The sequence below is a fragment of the Teleopsis dalmanni genome, chromosome 2 (genome assembly GCF_002237135.1).
Source record: "Teleopsis dalmanni isolate 2A chromosome 2, ASM223713v2, whole genome shotgun sequence".
Classification (NCBI taxonomy): domain Eukaryota; kingdom Metazoa; phylum Arthropoda; class Insecta; order Diptera; family Diopsidae; genus Teleopsis; species Teleopsis dalmanni.
This window is the reverse complement of record NC_051847.1, coordinates 130,980,312-131,003,103: the sequence shown is the minus strand read 5'-3', so window position 1 is coordinate 131,003,103 and position 22,792 is coordinate 130,980,312. Positions and strand designations below refer to the sequence as shown.

The 22,792-nt window shown below is 24.3% G+C and overlaps 1 protein-coding gene across 2 annotated transcripts in view; it reads left to right on the top strand.

Annotated features, from left to right (window-relative positions):
* LOC119678331 (nucleoporin nup211-like) overlaps nucleotides 1-22,571 on the top strand; it is a 41,791-nt gene extending 19,220 nt beyond the window's left edge. Inside the window, exons 5-6 of one of the 2 annotated variants that reach the window (XM_038090100.1) lie at nucleotides 22,329-22,376; nucleotides 22,435-22,571. In XM_038090100.1, coding sequence (XP_037946028.1) covers nucleotides 22,329-22,376; nucleotides 22,435-22,455 — 69 coding nt within the window. In that variant the 3' untranslated portion in view covers nucleotides 22,456-22,571. The other variant, XM_038090099.1, reaches the window with a different exon arrangement.
* Nucleotides 22,572-22,792: the final 221 nt, after the last annotated feature.

The window sequence follows — 22,792 nt, the reverse complement described above, 5'->3', positions numbered from 1 at the left end:
GATGTTTTCTGATGAACTGTGTATGTGCTGTTGATTGTTCACTATTTCCGTTCAGATGCACAAAGAAAATAGTGGCGTATAAAGCACGAGCATAGAAGGAAAATAAATGAGTCTCAGCCAGACGATCATAAAATTTGTCATAAATGTGAACTTAGGTTTTAGGCTAGAAATGACCATACAATGAAGTTCAAAAAATTACAATAAAATACAATAGGAATTAAGTGGTCGCATATAAGATGAAAAGTCTGTTGACCGACAATTTAATAAATTTTATTTAAATCCGTTTAAATTTTTTTTAGTAGTTTTAGTATTATTCCCATGAAAGTAATACTGGTGTGTCAAAGTTATATAAATGGTGTAATAAATTGCGGTTTTTGTATATATTTTTGTGAAAAGAGTAGACAGTTTGAAAGCCTAGTTCTGTGAGTCATCAATATTGAATGTTTTTTAGTGAATCATTTGAAAGAAATTCTTTATAAACTGACAATGTGGCATTGTTTTATAAAATACTTATCAAGAACAATTTTTAAGTGCATAACATAAGTTTTCCTCACTACTTAGAAGTACTTGATAAAAAAAACTGTATCCTTAAAAGTTTTAAGGACAGGAAATGCAAGAAAATTTAATATCCGGAATATATTATTATTATTTTGTATATTCTAGTACTTTATACCATCTTACGTGTCTTGTTTTAAAACAAATTCATTATTTATATTTAAACTTTATTATTCATAAGACAGAAACTATTGTACAAATAATTCTAAAATTGTTTTAGCCGGAGAGAACTTCTAACGGGGATCTCTATTCGCAAAGTAATTGAACATGCTATTATTGAAGACAGATATGTAGATAGATGGCAGCCTACAATATTTGGATATGAATACCTTATATCGTTTTTACCCATAATTTGAGTCTAAGTTACATTCCTTTTTTTTTTCTTGTATTAGGTAGAAAGCTCTAAAAGCAATAAAGACGTTTTAATATACTTAACATATATGTATAATAATTGGAATGTGTTAATAACAGTTCCTAGCTATTGTCCGTAAATGACTGGAGTTAAGAATCGCCTTGTAGCGTACAAAAGATTAAAAGTAAAAGTATCAAAATGTTTAACATTCAAGAATAAAGATATTTACACTACACTGCAATGTTGACCGATGATGTGATTAAAGGTAATTAGTGCGAACTACTTTTGGCTTCAAATTTATATCTAATACTCCTTGCTCACAACAAACCGTGTCCATGTATAAGTAAATAATAGTTATTCTTGGTTTTGGCCTTATATAGTTCCACATAAATATTAGTTGTAGGAAGATAGGTGTACTACCTTAAGTTAATTCAAGTCTTGTTTATACGCGGAAGATATTATTACTTTCTTATATAAACTTAACCAACTTGAGTTTATTTACGTTTATTTAAATCTTATAATTATATATGACTTTCATTACTTTTAAACAATAGTGGAAAACATTAAACACTTAAAAATATTCTATTACTTTATACGATTACATCACAATTCTATTACTTTATACAATTGTATGTATTTTTATAATTCTATTGTTTTTAAGTAAATGAATTAAAATTATTTATCTGATGTATTTGTAATCATTTCAAAGATACTCACTTGTCAACAAAATGACAATATTATGAACAAAAACCAGCTCAAACAATAGCAGCTTAAAGATTGTTTGTTTTCTTTTTTTTTTTTTGATAACATTTTTCCTCTTAAACTATCAAATTGTGTATCAAGGAGACACTGACCTAACAAATAGTGACATAGCAATTATCTAATAATTACTATAACAAAAAAGATCAAACTAAAAATTAATTACATATGCGGTGTGACAACTTCAATAAAATATAATAAGTAAACAAAGAGTGAATAACGAAACGAGCGAATAAAAGAAACCAACTATTAACACCATATTTCCAAACAAGATACAAACAAATAATTTTCAAATCTAAAGTCAGACTTGTGCTGAGATACAATCGCCGACGTGTTGTGCTAGTATAAATACGCTAAAAATGTATCAAAGAATGCACTACGTACCGTGTAGTGAAGTGAAAATAATGAATGAAACTCAGTAATTAGTGTATGAGAATAATAAAACACGTACAATCGAACATGTTGCAATATAACTTTGGACCAACTTTGTATGGGTGCGTGAGAGCCAAGTTAAGTACAGTTTATGAGTTATTAGCTCGACACAATATAGACAGTAGTTGATTAACCCCGCGCAAAGTTATTTTCACCTGTTTTTAAGCCACAGTGTTAGTGTGTTTTAAAGCACATGCAACATCAAACATGTTTGCATCAAACCTAAGAGCAATGTAAACAAATAAGTTGCCGGTTTAAGTTAATTTGTATGTGTGCGCATACAGTATAATGATTTATTTATAAAGTATCTCAGCAGGGTTTGTTGGCAACAGTTTGCGGTTTCTGAGATACTTTTGTCAGTTGAGTTTGAAACGTTCAGGTGCGCATGCTCGTTCTAAGACGCGCGGATAAGTACGTAAATTATTATAATTGGAAATAAACATTTAAAACACAACTAAGTAATAAGTAAAGTGTGTTTAAATTAGATTAAAAAAAATTTAGTACAAATAGAAATATATTTTAAAAAAAATCTGAAAGCTGTAAAACTAGTAGTTTTAATTGTTAACAAAACAGTGTTGTTGCGTCAGGTTAAGTGCGGAAATTTGACACCTTTCGCCCGCATTAAAGTGTAAAAATGAGTACAAGTTTTTAAGAAGAAAAATGTTAAAATTGAATTAAACAGCATTAAAGAAATAAACAAAAATAAATTTAAATATAAAGTAAGCAAATAATATATTATTTAATAAGTACATAACAACCCTTTGGTAATCTGAAACTTCCTAATTGGTTGGTATTCAGTAGCAGCTAAGTTTGTTGTGGCTGTTGAACGCTTCACCTTTGCTGACGTTTATTTAAAATTTCAATCAGTGCTGTTTATGCCTCAAATGTCAAGTGCATAAGCAAATAAATTATTGCAAAAAAAAAAAAAAATTCTGTTTAAAAAGTATATGTATTTATAAATCTTAATAACTGAAAATATTAATGCAGTGTCAATGTATGATATTATCTGTATATCATGTCAAGAATACAAAAATATTTAATATAATTTAATTTCAATATTTTGGTTTGTTTGTTTGTTTATTGACTATTTCGTTTGTTTATAAATACTTATTCGACGTGACTCTCAAATGTTCACACGCATATCGTTTCTTAAAAGGCAACTGCGGTTTTTATGATCCTCTAAAGCAACTTCATTTATACCACAACTGCCACAGGATTTATTTATGTTTTCCTGTGTGGATAAGCAAATCGACACCGCAGCTATGCACCTTGTTGTGTGGTGCAAGGCACGTTACGATTTGTAATGCAGTCAATAACTTAATATCTTGTATAAAAAGAACTAAAATATACGTTAACACATAATATATGTAAGTACTTGGAGGATATAAATGAATGCAAAAAATTAGTAGTCATAATGTGTTCGGGTGCTCAAAATTCTTATAAGCACTTAAATTATTTTTAAAATACTCCTACATAAACACAAATCGATAAATAGTTGTGAATTGCTTATTATTATATAGTTAAAAGGCAAAATTGCGTACATGTCTTTAAGGCCAAGGTAGGCGGCAATAGTGTGGTTAATTCCTTTCGTAAAATACAATGGCGCCTTACCCAATAACACAACGCAATTCTTTTAAATTATCTACGAATTTAAAACAGCAGTAGAAATCGCAATCGTTTATTTTTATTGGCTTTTGAAACATTAGCTAATTATTGAGGTCAGTACTTTGGCTATGTAATTTTAAAAAAATAATTAGAACACCGTGTTTAATGCATTTAAAGTGCACTACAAATTTAACTCAGTGATTATAATATATTTTTTATCGTTCAGTTTTAGTATAAATTTGTATAAAGTAATAATTTTATTTCTCATTCTCACCTAGCGTGAAAAATAAACAATAAATATTTTATAGTAAATATAATTACAAAATTTATTTTTTAGTTTTTTTTGTTAATAATAATTGAGTCCAGATCAGCAGAATATTGAACTTAAACAACATATCAATACTTTCACGGTATAAATCACTTATGATCAAAACGGATTTTTGTTTTTAAGCTTTTTTATACATTTTAAAATGGGTTTTATATTGAAACCCAATATTAGTTTCAGTAACCTGAACAAATGATGAGTGTGTTTATGAATTAAATCTTTTTTCGTGCATAGAAATAAACAACATAAAATTTAAAATTTTTTGGTTCAATTTAAAAATTTAGTTTCACTTTTATTCCTAGTTATTCCTAGCAAGTCTAATTTGAATCTAAACCTAGATTCTAAAGTTCTAAGGGAATAGAACATTGGTTAAAAATATTAATTTTCAATCTTATTATTTCATTATTATTATATCATTTTTTTTGCTATTTTATTTTAAGTTTGCATTATTTTATTTAATTTAAGGTTTATTTTATTTTATTTATATGTTATTTATATATATTTACTTTTAAAGTTTTTTCCAAATTTGTATTATTTTATTTTATTTTCATATTATTTTTATTTCATTTTCGTATTATTTTTATGTTATTTATTTATGTTTTTTTTTTATTTATTTGAATTTTATCTTACTTTTACTACTTTTGCTTTATTTTCATATTCTTTATACAATATATTATTTTTCAATTATTTTATTTTACTTTCATAATATTTTTATTTTACTTTGATATTTGTTTTTTCTGTTATTATATTATTTTTATACTATTATTATTTTATTTTATTTTAATTCAATTTTATCTGTATTTTATTTTGTTTTTATTTCAGTTTTATTTTATTTTCATTCTGCTTTTATTTTGTTTTTTTTTTCTATTATTATATTATTTAATTTATTGTTTTTATTTTCTTTTAAGTTTGTTTATTTTATTTTATTTTTATTATTATCATTGTTTTATATTTATTTTATTATATATTATTTTTATCATATATTTTTAATTTAATATTGTTTCAACTTTATTTAAATTAATTTAATTTTCATTTCTCTTCTACTGAAATTAAATGAAATATTTTCAATACCTTTCTTAAATAATGATATAAATTCATTAAATTTTGAATGTAATTATGTGAAAAATAAATTTATTAAAAGAACTGAAATGAGAAAATAAAAACCTGATAATTATTTTTAAAATCATTTGATGTTGAAAATACTTGAAAACGATAAAAACACACTTATACACTTTAGTCACTAATGCAAACTAGAAACATAAGTTTATTTGATTTAGAGCAGTCTGAACAGTTTCAAAGTATATAATTATAATATATTTTATATACATTTTAATATATTTTTTTTTTATACCATACATAAAGTGTATTATTATTTTAATTTATCTGTTTTAGTTATATAACATTTTATTATGAATAAAATAAAAATATCATATATTTATATGTTATAAGTCAGTTCTGACTTAAGAGGAGAACTCCTTTATTGAGCTGAAACTTATACACATTTCTTTAGTTGACAAATTTCTTAATAGAGAATAAACGCTATAGTGTGTGCATAATCCCTAAATCTATTTTTTTTTATTTTTTATAATTTTTATCATAACTCCTATATTACAATTAAATTTTTGTGAGATACAAATTCAAATTTTATTACACCTATATAATTGCATTATTAGTAAATTATTAGTCATTTAATAAATATTCTTCATTTTCATACAATAGAACTAATTTATTTATATCGGTTCATCAATATTCTAATTAAATTAATTGTTAGCATACCTTATTATACTTTCTACTTTAATTCATATAAATGCATTTTACATTTTACTGTATTTGTATTCGTAACCAAATTTGTCATATCGTTTTCTACTTAAAAGATAATAAGCAATAAGTATTGTTAATACCTTATTTAAATATGAGAGATATTTTTCTTGTATTGTTTCACAGATTGCGGCTCTGATTCATTTCAGTACAGATTTCAATATAGAGGCTAAATACAAGCCTCTATTTATTTATTTTTTTAGATACTTTTTATATTAGAGAACGTTGTCACGTTGCTTAAAGCAGATGAGCAAAAAACAACATCGTCATTATAAAATCATCTAATTTTTTAGTCTTAGTATGTGGACGCATAGAGATATTCAATAATATGCTGACTTACATATAAACGAGTACATATTTTTAGTTTTACTTAGTAAACAATAAATGAAAATTAACTACATTCTGTATTAATGACGAAATATTCATTTTGAGATATTAGTCATTAAAATTTGACAATTAATTTTTATACAACTGATGACTGTCAGTAAGAAGATTCCTCTCTTAAGAAAAGTTAATTTGGTATGAAATAAAATGTAGTCTCATGTATATACATATATATATTTCAAAATATTTAATATTATATATTATTATAAAATACATATTATTATAATTTTATATTCGCTTTTATAGATGGTATTAAATACTTACTGACTATTATTTGTCAGTAATTCACAATTAAATATAATAGCAGTTTCCTCTTTAGATAATTAACATAAGCTTATATGTGTGATATTTATATCTATATTTATATAATTTGTTATTGGGTTTATAAATATAATACTAAGAAGTAACACTTACATATAATTTTTTTGTTAATTAACTAAATTAATTAATTATTTCATTAAAATTATGTAAACTTGATTTATATATAATTTTTTTTATTTAAAAACTATAACAGTTAGTTGTTTTAGTTTAATTATTTTAATTTGTAAAGTATATTTTTTAGAAAATTTTTTTTTTTTTGTAATAGTTGTTATTTTAAAAGGTGTTTAATTTAAATTTTTATGTTCTCTATGAAAGGAAAAGTTTTAATGCTTACGTTATAATATTTTTATATTTATACTCATGTTTTAATATCATTATATATTATTTATAATTATTTATTATTATTTGACTTATTATTATATAAGTCATATGTACTGTTGCTTATAAATATATTCTTGTCCCTTATATAAATTAGTCAATGAGTTGGGTGGGACCCTGTAGTCCCCTCAGCTATCAAAGAGTAAAAGTGCCCAGTTGCGCTGACTCGAAAAAAGGATGAACATATATATATATATAAACAATTTTTTATTATTTTCAATTAGTTTGCGTCTCATATAGTCGTCATATATCGAATCATTTTTCTATATTATACAAAAATGCTATTTTAGCAAAATAAAAACAAACTCTATTAAGCTTAGGTATAATTTCATTGGAATTTCTAGTTAAACGATTGTTAACTCATATATTTGTAATATATTTAGTATTAGATGACTATAACTTTAGTAGCTATTAACTTATTCACTTCTTATTAATTACAAACTAATAATTTTCATTTGAAATTTACATCTAACCGATTGTAGCGTTCCGGAACTGAAAATATTTACGAACTCGTATGTCCATTGACACATCCAATATTTTCCGCATAAAAATACATTTTCATATAAATTGTTGACATCATTTTTTGCTTAGTTTTTGTTATGATTTGAATTTGCCTCTTTTATTTATTTAATTTTTTTTTCGTTTCACATAAAAGTGCAAAATTTGCATTTTGGCGGCATTTTATATGTTTATAAAGCGAAATCCAAATAATGTGTGTATTAATTTCTGTTTATAAACATTTTTGCATAAATACTAATTTTAAAATTACCATTTACCATTTTAGTCGTAAGACAAACTTATTTGCTATTTCAGAAAAAACTAAAAGGGGGAAGACAAAGTCGGTAGTGCGTGAAGTTGGCTCCGTGCTAGGTGATGTAGGAACGTGCCCAAATTGGACGTACTCTTCATTGCCTTTTAAAAACAGAGCATTCAAGCGTATAAAGTATTAAGATTCTTAAAAAAATTATTTCTGTCATAAGATTTTGAATCTATTTAAAGATCTTTTAAATTAATAGGTAGGGAACATAAGTCTGATTTTATATTATGATTATTTTTATTTGTAAGGCGGTTGTTGACATTTTTAAGTGATTTTAGATATGCGAATTTAGTACGTAAGACAGCAGCGTTATAACTACATATTTATATTCTTTATGATATATATTGACTTACGTTTTATAATGTAAGTGTAAAATACTCATGTAATTCATAATCATATACTCTTATAATGACATGTGCTAACTGTATATTCTTGAAAAGTATTAAGGGACTTAGTTTATTGACGTTGAATTTCCAAACATTTGAATCTGTAGGTATATACTGTAACAGTAGATTTACTAGACATTATAGTACTTAACTCGATTGATGAGCATGTGACAATAATCATGTGAAATCCGTATAAAAATGTGCTAATTAACTACGATAATTGTAAATGTGAACATAACTTAATAGAGTAAATAATTTGCTGGTTTCTTAGACGCCTAGACTTCGAATTCACACTGAGAGCTATAATTTTTACATAATTCAAAATATGTATTATAACATAATAGATAACATAATAGGTAATAAATACTTAGCGTTATTAAACCGTTAAACGTTCAGTTTAAATTTCTTTTGAAAAAAATTAATTAGAATTATAATTAGAAATGTACCAGTAAATTTATATAAGTGTAGTATTGGTACTACAAATTATATATTTTCATAATAAATTTCCTTTTAATATATTATAATATGGTACCATATGCAGTGAAAACTGTCGTAAGCAGGGACAACAATTCTTCTATTCATGGTTAAGAAAGCTGTCCGCACATGAGAGCGTCCGTTTAAATGTTTTCACTGTATTTATGAAAAGTAAGAAAGAGTATAAACTTAAAAAAAAAATTTATAACTCTACGTTGATGAATCCGCACTAAATGCATATTTTTTTCACATATGAGCTATTGTATTGTAGAATCATATATTGTAGAATTTTACATATATGTCATCAAATAATAGAAATTAATTGTTTGTACATTTATTTGTTGTTACATATATTGTTCTTACATATCCGTTCGCAATTATTTCTAGTCTTTATAATAAATTTTATTTCTATTTAATGAAACGAAATATAAAATATGCAAAGGTGAAGCGATTTTACTGAAACCTGATCAACTTTTCAACTTTATTGCAACAAAAATAAATATTTCAACAAAGCAAACATTTAAAACAAAACCGTTTAAATATTAAAATACTAAAAAAGTCATTGTTAAATGACTTTCAATTATATATAAATATATAAATAATTATAAATATAAAATTTATAAATATAAAATATATAAATACAAAATATAAATTAAAATGTTCATTAAAAATAATAACATATCAATAATTGCAGCTAAAGTAATATTTAAGCAATCAACATTAACGTTTGTTAATAACAAAACAATTATAGTATCAACACCACCTTCTTTCATTAACATAATTATTTAAAATTTATTAAAGTCAACGCTTCAATGTTAGCAACATTTGCTAGCAACATGCTTAACATTATTTGCTTACAGCGCGCAACAAAACCGTTTAAAGCAAATGGGTAATACGACTATTGGGGTCAGTGAAAAGCATTTAAATTGCTAACGATATTTTAAATAATATTCAAATATATAATTTATTTATTTTGACGATATTTCAGATATTTTTAGAAATATGCAGAAATAAAAAATAAAATAAAAACAAAAGTCACCACAAAGTAAGAAGCTGCAAAAGTGTTGTTTTTTTTAATTTCTAATATTAGCAAATAAATTAAATATACAAAGTGTAAATATAAAAAAGAAATAAATGACAACAACTAAAACTATTGTAAAATATTGAAATAATCTTTAAAACAGCAACAATCACAAATCAACCTGCAACAAGCTAAATTTACATTTAGCATTTAACAAAACAACAAGAAATACAATAAATTTGTGTATACACAAATGTTGACAACATCATTATGGCCATTTACAACCTACAACAAAGTGAAATTGTATAAGTGTTAAAAAATTGGTGAAAATTTTATTACGTTTTACTATAATAAAAAGAAATATACTTTAGAAATGTAAATGCAAATTAACTTTTTGCTGTAATTTATTAAAAAAAAATAAAAGTTTAAGAAAATTTCGTTGCAGCAGTGAAAAGAATTTGAAGATAATAAAAAATGTTGTACCTGCAAATGGATTTGGCTGTTGACGGCCATCAAGAGTTAAAGGTATATAAACATGTTTTTTTTAAGAAACAATTTAAATAATAAATAAAGATAATTAATACATTTTAAGAAATTTTATAAAGTTGAAAAGTTTCAAAATTATAAATAAAATTATGAATTAGTTTTTTATTATTTCTAAAAATTATAATTTGAAGCCATTAATGAAAGAAATTTGATGAGAAGTGAGATTTTCTGCATGGTTTTATTTATTTTTTTTTTGTTTTGCTCAAACAAGAGTTGCTAGGTAGTACATAATTTATAATTTTTTTCCAACAAATTATGTATTGTTGTAACAATGTATACAAAATATGTTAATATAATTTATATTTAAACAATTTCGAGCTTAGGTTTTTTAGAAATTGACAAAACTTGATTGGAATTACCATTTAATTAACAATTTGTTTAAATATCTTATTACATCGTATTTCTTGCGGTTCAAGAATATTATTATTATTAAAAGAAGGAATCGTGCACTGCGACCTAAAAGATCTATTGTGCTCCTTAGTCGAGTTAGAGTGTTTCTCCAAGTCCGATTTGTTTAATGAAAGACAGTATATATCCTATCTTTCCTAGTCTTGTATCCTTATGATCCATGAAATATACTTCTAGGTGTTTCTTTCGCTTGCAATCTGAGTTGAATTAAATTCCTAACTTCGACTTCAATCTACAGTGACCGGTCAATAAACCCGTAATAATTCATTTTTTGATTGTGCTATGCAATATTTGAAGTGTTTTAAGTTGTAAGTCCCTAACATCATTTTAGATTGTGTCTTGGTAGCCTTTTCCAATAGAGTTCTTTTTCTTTTTTCTCTGCGCCATTCATAAGAATGGATAGAATTCCTTAGCCTAAACCTCAGAATGGTTCTGGGTCTATCATTCTTGAGGCTCGGTTCAAGAATAAAGAAAATCCATTATAAAGCATTGTTATAAAACAGCCTTCCTAACCTTAGAACCTTTATAATAAATGAATATAGGAAGATTTTTATATATACTATACTTTTATTAAAGTAAATATGCAGGTTTTTATCTAGTTTGTCATTATTAGTTTTATTAGTATTATGTTTGTCAGATTAGTTTATTATCTTTATTCTATTTAGAACATAAACGTATATTCGAATATTTTTTCCTTTATTGTGATCACTACAGATTTTTAAAAACATTTATGTGGGAAAGCATTACCTACCACCAGTCCTTCTATACATTTAAAATTATGTTTAAAATAATTTTTTAATGACATAGTTTAAATGACATTGATTTCTTTATATTTCAAGGATGTTTTTCCAGCTAATACATAATAGATTTTAAATTATTAATAGTTCATTGGTTGCTTACATCTCGATATATAATACATATCACACTACTCAGCCTACAGTGAATTAATTTATAAGTTGCTTCAAAAGTTATCAGTATCTTATCTTACCTAGTTGATTCAAAAAAAATTGAGAAATTACTCTCTGTTTGAAAGTTTTAATCATATAACAATTTTATCTTGATTAGGTATTAAAGGTTTGATAATAATAGAATCACGGTAAGAGTAAGGGTATTCTAACTTCTTCTGAAGCACCTGAAATTCATTGCATAAAAACATCGAATATTTGTTGGATAGATTTAGGCCAATGCTAAAGAATTAAAACTTGATTGTTAATTAATGGTGGTTATAGATAAGACGCGTTGTAATTTTATACTGATCATACGACACAAGAGTCTGTTTACATACGTTTGTAATTAACGTAATAATTTTATTTTGAAATTTAATGTTCCATTACTAATGCACCTGCTGTGCTGATTAATTTGTGCTGCTTGGTCACCAAAAGCTCAATCAATTATAAATATCGGATTATTGTTTATTATTCAAGGAACTTTCGATTAAAAAAATAATTTCTTTAGACATAATTGATTAAAAAGTTCATATTTTATTTAAAGTACATTTTTTGTATTAATTTTCTATTTTTTTTTTCAATTTTGATGCCATTAGCTGAATGTTTGGGTTTTGTTCATTTCAAGAAAGGTATGCATTTGAGCTAAATTATAAAATCTCTCAGCATTTGGAAATGAAGTCAATTGATTTTTTTTTGTGTTTGATATGAATTTAATTCAGTATTTAATTTGAATATATTGTCTTATATTTTCCATATATGACTTAGTTACTGTAACAAACAATTTTTTTTATATGCTAATATGTTTTGTTTTATTCTATGTTATGTTTGCTGAAAGGAAAATATGCAGTTTACTACTATTGTGACTTAATAATCATTAAGTCTTATGTACTTGAAATATATACATAGATATGTAAATCTTTCGAAAAAGTAGATATAAAATAAGCATTTTAAGTCATAATTGCTCTTAAAGTAACAAAACATTCAAACCTTAATGCAATATTACCAATATTTAAGCATTACCGCCTCCAGTCATGGTTTATAATGTGTCATATCAATGTATAGTCTTGTATCCAATGGTGAATGTCTCTTTTTCCAAATCACTTTCATTAGTTTTTGGATGAGCAACTTCCTTTCGTTAAAGCTGTGCCAATTATATTAAATTAATATGAATTTAATAATATTAACTGGAAAGCTTTTTCAACTGAAATGTAACTAATTTTCTTTTGTATATTGAGTAATCAAAAACTCGTAAAAACTATTTTATCTAACAAACTTTCGTTTTCTTTATTTTGCATATCAAAAGTCAAGTTGCATGCACATGCTCATAACATCAAAAAAAAAATCTAGAAATAAAAAAAAATGAATTCAATGAAGACGAACAAAACTTTTTTCTACAATATATACAAAAAGAGACTTAACTATTGTTATTAGAGAAAATTTATGCAAATCAGTCAAAATATATACAAACGAAATTGTAATGGTCAAATCAAACTCAAATCAACGTCCAATAAAAATAGTATATCAAAAAATTAATTGGTGTGTGGATCATGAAAAGCCCCAAGGTGGCTTAAAGAGTTTAAATTGTGAACTTAGAAAATATTTTATAAATAAATTTTTTTATTAATAAGGCATATGTATATAATTTTTTTTTAAATATAAGTTAATAAATTATTTTTATTTACCTTCTGTATTCATTTTGCTCTTTACTTCTTCTATTGCTAAACCTCATAGCTAAGCATAAAAAATAATTTTGACAGCGAAATTTTCAACATTTTTCTACGTTTTGACGAAAAACTCTATAGCATTAGTTAAGCTTATCTGCTGGAAACAGAATTTAATTGTTAATAATTTGTACAATATTATTAATATTTTGTTTGTGTGACTTTGAATAGAAAAATAAATAGTTAAAAAAAAAAAATTAAAACAAATTAGCACACTTTCTTTTATGCGAAAATTGTCTACAGTGGTTTATTTTTGTTTTCGCTTTAGGCAAAGAATTTTAATTGCAATTAACTATAATTAAATTTTCTACTAATTAAATACGTTTTACTTGCTCAATGATTGTGGTTTTTGTTTATTTAATTTAAGAATTTGTCATAACCACTGAAATCGGTTCATAGTTATTTAATTTCTTTATTTTTGCTCGCTTGTTTCTGATAGGCAGTTAGCAAACTTTACAGTTTAAAGCACTTAAAGTAGCCTAAACGAAGCTTAACCCATAAATCAACAAAGGTGTAAAAATGTATAAAATCGGTAGAAAATGTTCTATTATAACTGTTACTTCTTTAAACTCTTTTCTTTTTGCTTTTTTTTGTTGTTTAAATATATGTATACGTTTTCGTTTTATGCCTTTTGTTGCATTGTGTATTTTGGCCTTAAAACGCTGTAATTTGCCTTACTTTGAAGTTTTAATTGACTACCGCCAGAGAGGCACCGTTAAAATGAAATCCATATAGAACTTAATAAACTTACCTACTGGTATTTTCTGCCAAAACATATTTGAATAATATTATATAAGTGAGCATAAAGTAGGTTTTTGTTGCTAGTTTAAGGTTAATATAATTATTTATGAAGTTATAAATTAAAAGAAGAATTAATAAAAATAAAAAATAAAAGTAACTAAGAAAAGTTAGCTTTAGTTTAGTAGAAACTTCAATATCTTTAACACATTATTAAATGTTAATATTTAATTTAACTGCATATTTATAGTAGTAATAAATTTATTTGTAGGTTTTAATACTACAGATACATACTAAATATTGAATTATTACAGGCGGAATATGAGAAGAAAAAGAAAAATATAGCTTTTTAATTCATTAATTCATTTAATTTATATTATATAATACTTATTTCATAAAGAGGTTTTTTCGAACAGTAGTGAACTACAACAACAAAAATTCATTTTTATATTATTTTAATTAATTGAATTTTTGGCTGACCATACAGTTGTTTCGAGTATTGTCAAATACCCATCATCAGTCGTCTTGGAAATAATTCTTATACTATTTATTAATTCGTAAATAATTTTTTAAGGCATCAAGTACCAGAAATTAAACCTATTTAATACTTATTTAATTTTCTGTGGATTTGTTTATCCATTCTTTTATATTTACTTATTTATTTTCTTAATCATATTTTTTATATTTTTGTTTTTTTCTTTTTTGTATTATTTTTATATAGTGAAAATGTATACATATGATAGTAGTGGCATCTTATGTTAATGAAAAGTTACAAGGTTTTAAGTTGTAATTACATCATATATAAATTATTATACCTTACGGTTATTTAACATTGTTTTCCATTTTTTTTAATTAAATTATTTTTTTTTTATATTTCTAGATAATTTCTTATAAATGTTTTAATATGGAATATATATTAAATTTTTTTTGTATCCTTTTTAATATGGTTTCTTTCCTATTTTGTTTTCGGTACTTTTATTTATTGTTATATTTTTTATGTCATCAAATTATTTATTTTATTTTTAGTTTTTTTTTAATTTTTGTAATTTGTTTTTAATTTTTATAATTTTTTTTCAATTTTTTTTGTTAATTTTTACAATTTTTTTGTTATTTTTTTTAATTTTTTTTTTAATTTTTTATATATATTTATATATATTTTATATATATTCAAATTTTATTAAACTTTTATTTAATTTTTTTAAATTATATTCTAAATTATATTATTCTAAAATATTTTTTCATTATATTTTCATTATATATTCATTTTTTTGGTTTCTGTTTTATATTTTTTATTAATTAAATGAATTTGATTTTTTTTTAGAAAGATTTTAAATATTAACATTGAAATTTTTAATTTTATATAATATTTACAGTTATTTTATTTTCTTTGTTTTTGAAACTATCAACTAAACTAGCACTTTAATTTTTGTTTATTTGACTATACATAGATGAGCTAAGTTGAGTGTTGACTCTTTGCACGTCAAATTTGATTATTTGATTATATGATATAATTTGAATTTAGTATGACAATTCATATGTATGAGACAATGCAAATTTAAATTTATGATTTAATTTTAATTTAATATTTTAATAGTTTCATTAAATTTCTATTGGTAACATTTTCTTTTTTGTATTTTGAGATTTATAAATATTTTATATTTATAATCTAATATAAATATTTTATTTTATTTGTATTCATATTAATATATGTTAATAAATTAAATAACTTTTAAAATAAATAAAAAAAATAGATAAATGAAGAAATTAAAATTTAACAAAATAATGAAAAGTAAATAAATAAATCAAGAAATTTTACTATATACTTTTTATTTATTTTATTGCATTTATTTGTTATTATTAAATTACTCCAAATTTATTATTACAAACTTTATTTTCATTTATTATTTAAATTATAAAAAATTATTAAAATTAATAAATAAATGGGTAAATAAAAAAAGTAAAAAATAAGCAAAATAATGAAAAGTAAATGAATTAATCAGGAAATAAAAAAATAGTTTACATAAATTTTTATTAGAAAATTTTTTATTTTTGTTTTTTAAATGCACACAAATAAATATAATTCAAATTATTATAATTAAATTAAGAAAATATGAAATAAAATATATTAAGAAAAAACCTGTAGCAAATATAAACATAAACAATATAAATACAAAAAGCATAAAAGTATATAAAGTATAAATTTAAATATTTAAAATATTCTTAATTTAATAAAAATCTCATTTTAATTAAATATTATATTACCAGTAAAAAACAAAAGAAAATTTTCTAAATAAATAAATAGTTATATATATAAATATATTCGTTATTTTTCGCTTTTTAATTAATTTACATATTTATTAGTGATTATATTAGTTGCAATTGAATTTTTTTATTGATTATTTCTAATTTTGTTTTTTTAATATTTAATATTTTTATATTCGTTTTAATATTTAAATATATGCATATATCTTTATAATAACATACTTAACTTTATTTAAATATTTAATGAGATTACTGAGTATTAGATTACTTTAATAACATATAATTTTGCTTTTATAAATATTTCTTTAATATTATTTATATATTAATATATATGTTTTGATTTATGTATTGGTTTGTTTTTCTAAGCTTAAATTTTTAATACAACTTTAATAATAAAATTTTTATTTCATGCTCCAGAAATATCAATAAAAATCTTCTTTTGTTTTTAACAATCAATATCAATGACCTTTGTTTCAGTTTTGACCCTCACCATTGCCTTTCACTAAAATCTGTTTTGATTATCAGATATCTTCAACTATTTCTTATTTTATGTATAATTCAAATGCAAATTTTAATTAAATTTGTTAGTTAATCTTATTTTACATAACAATCCGATTCATAATCCGCTATCAATCAAATTATTAAATCAAAACATTTTACCAATGAAAAAATTTCTTTTTGAAGAAAATAACTGCTTATATATGATAAAGGAAAAAAAAACAAAAATTTACTACCATAAATAATAAACAATTGTATATACTTAAACCAACTAAATCACCTGCTGTTATTGTTTGCAGTATAAATAAAAAATAGTAAATTAAAGTTAATAGTATTAAATAAAAGAAAATTACCATACCGTAATTTAAAAAAATTAACTAAAGATCGTGCAAATGAACACTAAAAACATAGATATAAAAAATTTAGGAAATATATTTAATTTAATTTTAAATGGTTGGAATTAGTGAAAAAAGGTATTATATACAATATATAAAAACAAATCACTAAAATAAGGTATATGCGGTTAAGTGTAATACAACGTAGGTGTTTGTGTTTGTATTATTAGAAAATATATAAAATTTGAAGTAACATAAGAGTTTCAATTAATAATTCATTATTGTTTGAATACCACTTAAATTAATACTTAAATATTTCCTATTTGTGTATTTGTGCATAAATCTATCAAGGCAAAGGTTAGGCAAAAATATAAAGATTGCATTGTAGGTAATTAAGTATTAACATAAGGATGAGATTGTGTTGTTATTTTTATGCATTATTTGACCTTTTCCTCAATCAGTTAAATAAAATTATATGTAATTTATACTTTAAAAATGTATATATAGCATCTGCAATCTTAATACGTATCATATATAAATTATGATAGGTTAATAAGTTGGCAGGATGTAACCCACATATAGATCTAGAGTTCCTTAGCCATATTATATAGAACTATACCTGTATATTGATTTGTAACAACATTTATGTTTAAGGCGTCTTGCAAGTTTTATTTCAGCTCCATATTATGTAGATTGCCTGCACTTTTGACATTTTCTAGCATAAATGCTATTAGAACGTTTTAGTTTACGCGTGCTTATTGTTTATTTACATCGATTTTAAATTGTATCTCTGTGATAAAATGATATTAAATAATAAAAATTTTCGTTTATTATCAACGTAGTACGACATATGGTGACGAAACACTACATCTAGCGACTGTAAAAGGTTGGTCCAATGAGTTCAAGCGTTTTCGTCAAGCGTTACTTCCAAGACGAATTTCGTGAGCAATTTTTTCACGGACGGTGCAAATCAAAGCAAATGGTCGCATATTTTTTCAGAAAAATCGATTATGTCGCAACTTTACTACTTGAACAACGTAGAACGATCAGTTCTGCATGGTACATAACCATTTGTTTGCTAGAAGTCTTTGGAGAATTAAGGAGAACTAATCGTCAAAGAAAGATCATTTTCGACTACGACAATATGAGCTCCCAAATATTAGGTCAAACAAAAGAATTTTTGAGGACTCAAAACGTTGAATTGATGGGTTATCCGCATTACAGTCCCGACTTGGCATCCAACAACTTTTTATTTTTCCCAAACATCAAGAAAAAAATGCATATTGTTCGTTTTTCTAGGCTCGAACAAACCGTTGAGACATTCAAAACCCTGGCTTCAGATGCCAATAATACAACCATTTTCACCGATTAGTTACTGTGTTGTTAGGCGTAAGACTTGAAAGGCAACCCTCGTATTATTGTAAACATAATAAAAGTTTGTATAATTTCGGTTGTCTTATAAACAAAACAACATCATTTTACATTACAATAGTAACAAAACAGGTTACGTGTTTCAAAAATCAATAATAAATATATAAGTTTTGATAGAAAATTATAAAAAATAATAAAAGAATTAAGTAAAAAACTCAAGTAAATAATAATAATATTAAACACTGATAAATTTTCAACGATTTGCTTCCTGTACAATACTTTTTATATTAAAAATTTATAATTCTTAAAGACATATGATTTCAGTAAGATTTTATTTAATAGTAATAGCAGTAGTAATAGTAGTAATAGATTTTATTAGATAAATATTACTTAGTTGAAGCAGTAAAAGTTTAGGTTATGTTTATACATGATACAATAAACAACCTGTTATTTACTCTCATGAAATCAGATGTGTAGTAAATATAGGAAACATTTTAAATATCCTATAATAAAATATTATTAAAATAAATTATAATAAAATAATATTAAAATAGATATTAAAAATGTGATTATTATAAAATAGACGTAATAACCCAATTAACCCAGCCGCGATAGATCTAACTAAATTTTCTAACGAAGGTGATAATAATTTCGTGAGAATAACGATAACTATTCAATTTGTATCAAATTTGAGATACTTTTTGAATACTTTAATATAGCTATCATATTTAAAATAGTTATTACGTAAGGAAACATATTTAAAATATTCGTGAGTTAGTTCGAAAACTGTTCCTACTACTCTAGTACTGAGTTCTAGTACTCAATATTTCGCTAAATTTTTAGTAAGATGGGGTCAGGTGAAAAATATTTTTTAGTTAAAAAAACTATTGTGTCAATTTTTTAATCGAATACTTTAATCGAATACAAATGACAGTAATTGTATAATGGAGTTAAGTGATGAAAAAAAAACAAAAAATATGTTGTTTATTAAAGTATTATTAAAATGTCACATTGTGTATGAATTGCCCTACTCAATTCATAACTCAAACCAATTATTAAGTAAAATTCTATAAAGAGGTTTTTTTCGAACAGTAGTGAAATACAACAACAAAAATTTTATTTTTAATATTATTTTAATTAATTGATTTTTTGGCTGACCATACAGCTGTTTCGAGGATTACCAAATACCCATCATACTATACTATAGTCATTCTATACTATAATTAAGTGTGCAGACAGTGCTCAACTTAGCTTAAAAAAGCAAAAGTTAAATACCAGCTTACAGCACCAAAAAAAAAAGGAAAAAAAAAAGTGCTACATGGTATATGAAAAAATTTCTGTAGAAAACCATTTGGAAAGGTTAAATGCATGTGTATCATGCCTTGTATACATTATTTAAAATAGTCGTACATCTCAAATCACAAACAAAGGAGCATTTTTGACATATTTTAATTGTATACAGTAGTAACAATGATAATATAATAACAAAAATAATTTCTCAGAAATAATTCAGAAAGGTAACATAAATAGTTAAAACAACATATTTTAACAGCAGTAGATAGTGTTAAATACATTTTTTCCAGTAAAAAGGTTAATAAATTTTTTTAAAAATATAAATAGTACCGTATGCATAAATATTTTAATTATTGTGCTACAAAATATTTATCAAAAAAATTTTTCCTCATCCCAAAGCTGAAAAAGAAGAGAAGCAAGTGGACTTAATTCCCAAGACGCACCCGAACTTTCATTTTCAATTTCAACACATCCAATGATATTCAAACAATCTATACTCATAGTAACCAACAACAATAACAACAACAACAAATATTGTAAATTGGAGAAATAATAGCAAATAGAAAATGCATTTTGCTGCAATTACTTACAGTAAGCCTTTGTTGTATCTCAAAGCCGCTATATTATAACTCATATAAAAATAAAAAATATAAACAAAAACAAAGAAGTGCTTAATCATACACTCACTCTCTCGCATCCAGCACAGCACACACACATCAGCGGCAGATGAAATTGCACCCGTAAATCCCTCTAGCATGCGTAAATGTTGATGAAAATCAATTTTTTATAAGAAAAATGTTTTTTGTCATTTGTTGTTTAAATGCAGCAATTGTTGCTGTTGTTGATTTCCATTTACCGTCAAATGCTGCACACATTCACTTTCATTTAATTAAGGTTGAAATATGAAGATTCGTATGAACAAATTTAAGTTGCAGCCGAAGTGCACGTGCCCATACATCACAGCTCTTAAGTAATTATTGGTGGGAACTTAGTGGGCCAAAAACGAAAATATTTGAAATGAAATTTTTTAAAATTCAAAAATTTTTTAAACTTTTGTCTTGCACATTCTTGGTAGTAAATAATAAGTATTTGAGGTGAGTCAAATTTAATGCAATTAATATGCAAGTCGTATTCTGTTTTCTGTAATTGTGACTGCGTGTATTAATTTTATTAATTTTTTGATTACTCAATTCCTAATTGAGTTTCGTGGTTTTTCATTTTTGGTTAACAAATTTGTATTTTTGTGTTTTGTTTGTTATTGCAAAAATATAATTTGGAATGAAATTTCGAGGCCCCAGATAATTTCGCAAATAACACGTTGCCGAAAATGATGATGAATTTTTGCGAATTCAAGAAATGTGACAAGAAATTTAATAAATTTTAAAGGGAAAATATACACTTTTTTATGATTATTAAAAATAAAAATATTAAAATTTTGCTACTAATGAGTGTTTATTTTGTTAAAAACATACAAATTGTTGTAGAGAAATATTTATATAAATTGTAATTTATAAATGTTATTAGTATTTTTATTTGCTTAAGTGTTTCCAATCATATAAAAATTAAATTAAAATAATCTTTATTTCATACAACCCATAGAAGTTTTTAGAATTTTGCAGCAAAAAAAAAACAAAATGTTTGTAAATAATAAATTTATTCAGATTTACTTCGAATTCGAACTACTGCTCGGAGTCGATAGGGAACCTATTCACACTGTGCACTTAAGTAAACCTGTGGTATCTTCTTAAATTCAATTTACTCTGGTATTTTTTAAGTGCTGACCTTTGCAGTCGAAATGAAGTTCCCAAACATTATCTCTAAGCTTTTGCTAGTTAACTCTACTTTTATGTATAGAATTTTATTGCAATATCCACTTTCTCCCGTTGATGTGTTTGTTTCTTAGCACTTTCCAAATTTTTATGCCACAAACCACAGAACAGCCACAGAGAGTAATCTTCGACAGTTACGGTTGCTTAAATCGTAACAAATGGTGGTGCTTTAGTTTTTGTAACCTTCCGAGTGCACTATTTTTTATATATTATCTCTGTTAAATAAACTTGATAACTATGTTTGTTTACTAATCGTGCGAAATATTGCTCATTAAGGAAGACAGTATTTGGTAATTCGTCAAGTTCGTTCATATTCAACATCTGCTTTACATTATCGGGAATAGTCCTTTTATGAATGCTGTCTGATGTGTAATTAATGAGGTTTTATTTTGAGGTCGTTTTGGAATATTCCTTGAATGGTAGATTTTTATCTTCCACTGCGGCGTTGTCCCATTAAATTCAAGGCTATGCTCTCTGAACCACTACTGCCCCAAATTCACTTTTTTTACAGTTTCGTTATAAAGTGAAAAGTTCGAATGTTTAGTAATAGCCACTTGTGGTTCTCCACTTAAGTATCACATGAAGCACACTATCACATTATAACGTTTAAATTCAATCATGGACAAAACTTTTCCTAAAAAATTAAAGAAGTTATAGCAAGTTAAAATTGGTTGGAGTTTAATTGAGCCACTTTATACATTTGAAATTATTATTATGATCAACTAACATATTCCTGTTTTCTTTCTTTTCCAGGTAAGCACATCACTACATCAAAAGCGCTTAAATTTTCCAATTAGCTTAGTAAGTAAAAACATTATTACCTTCGAGCTTCAAATATAGTGCATGATACATTTTTTAGTTTTATGACCAAGAGCAATAAAATAAGAATACATTATACCAGAAATTGTGCACTTGACCTGTAAAGTCGAAAACAGAAAAAGTGACAAAGCCATTGACCCGAATTTGTCGGAAGGTGCCAAATATTGTAAAAGAAAATAATTTTTTTTTATTGTGACAAATAATAAAAAATCAACAAATTTTCTGAAAATTATAACAAACATTTTCTCACAAATGTGAATAACAAATGCAACTAATAAAACATCACAAACAACAATAATAACAACAACAACAACATGTAAACAATGACATACAAAGGAAACAATATTAAGAGCAACACTTAGCACCACTTAGAGTAAAGCAAAAAGTCTTAGAAAAGT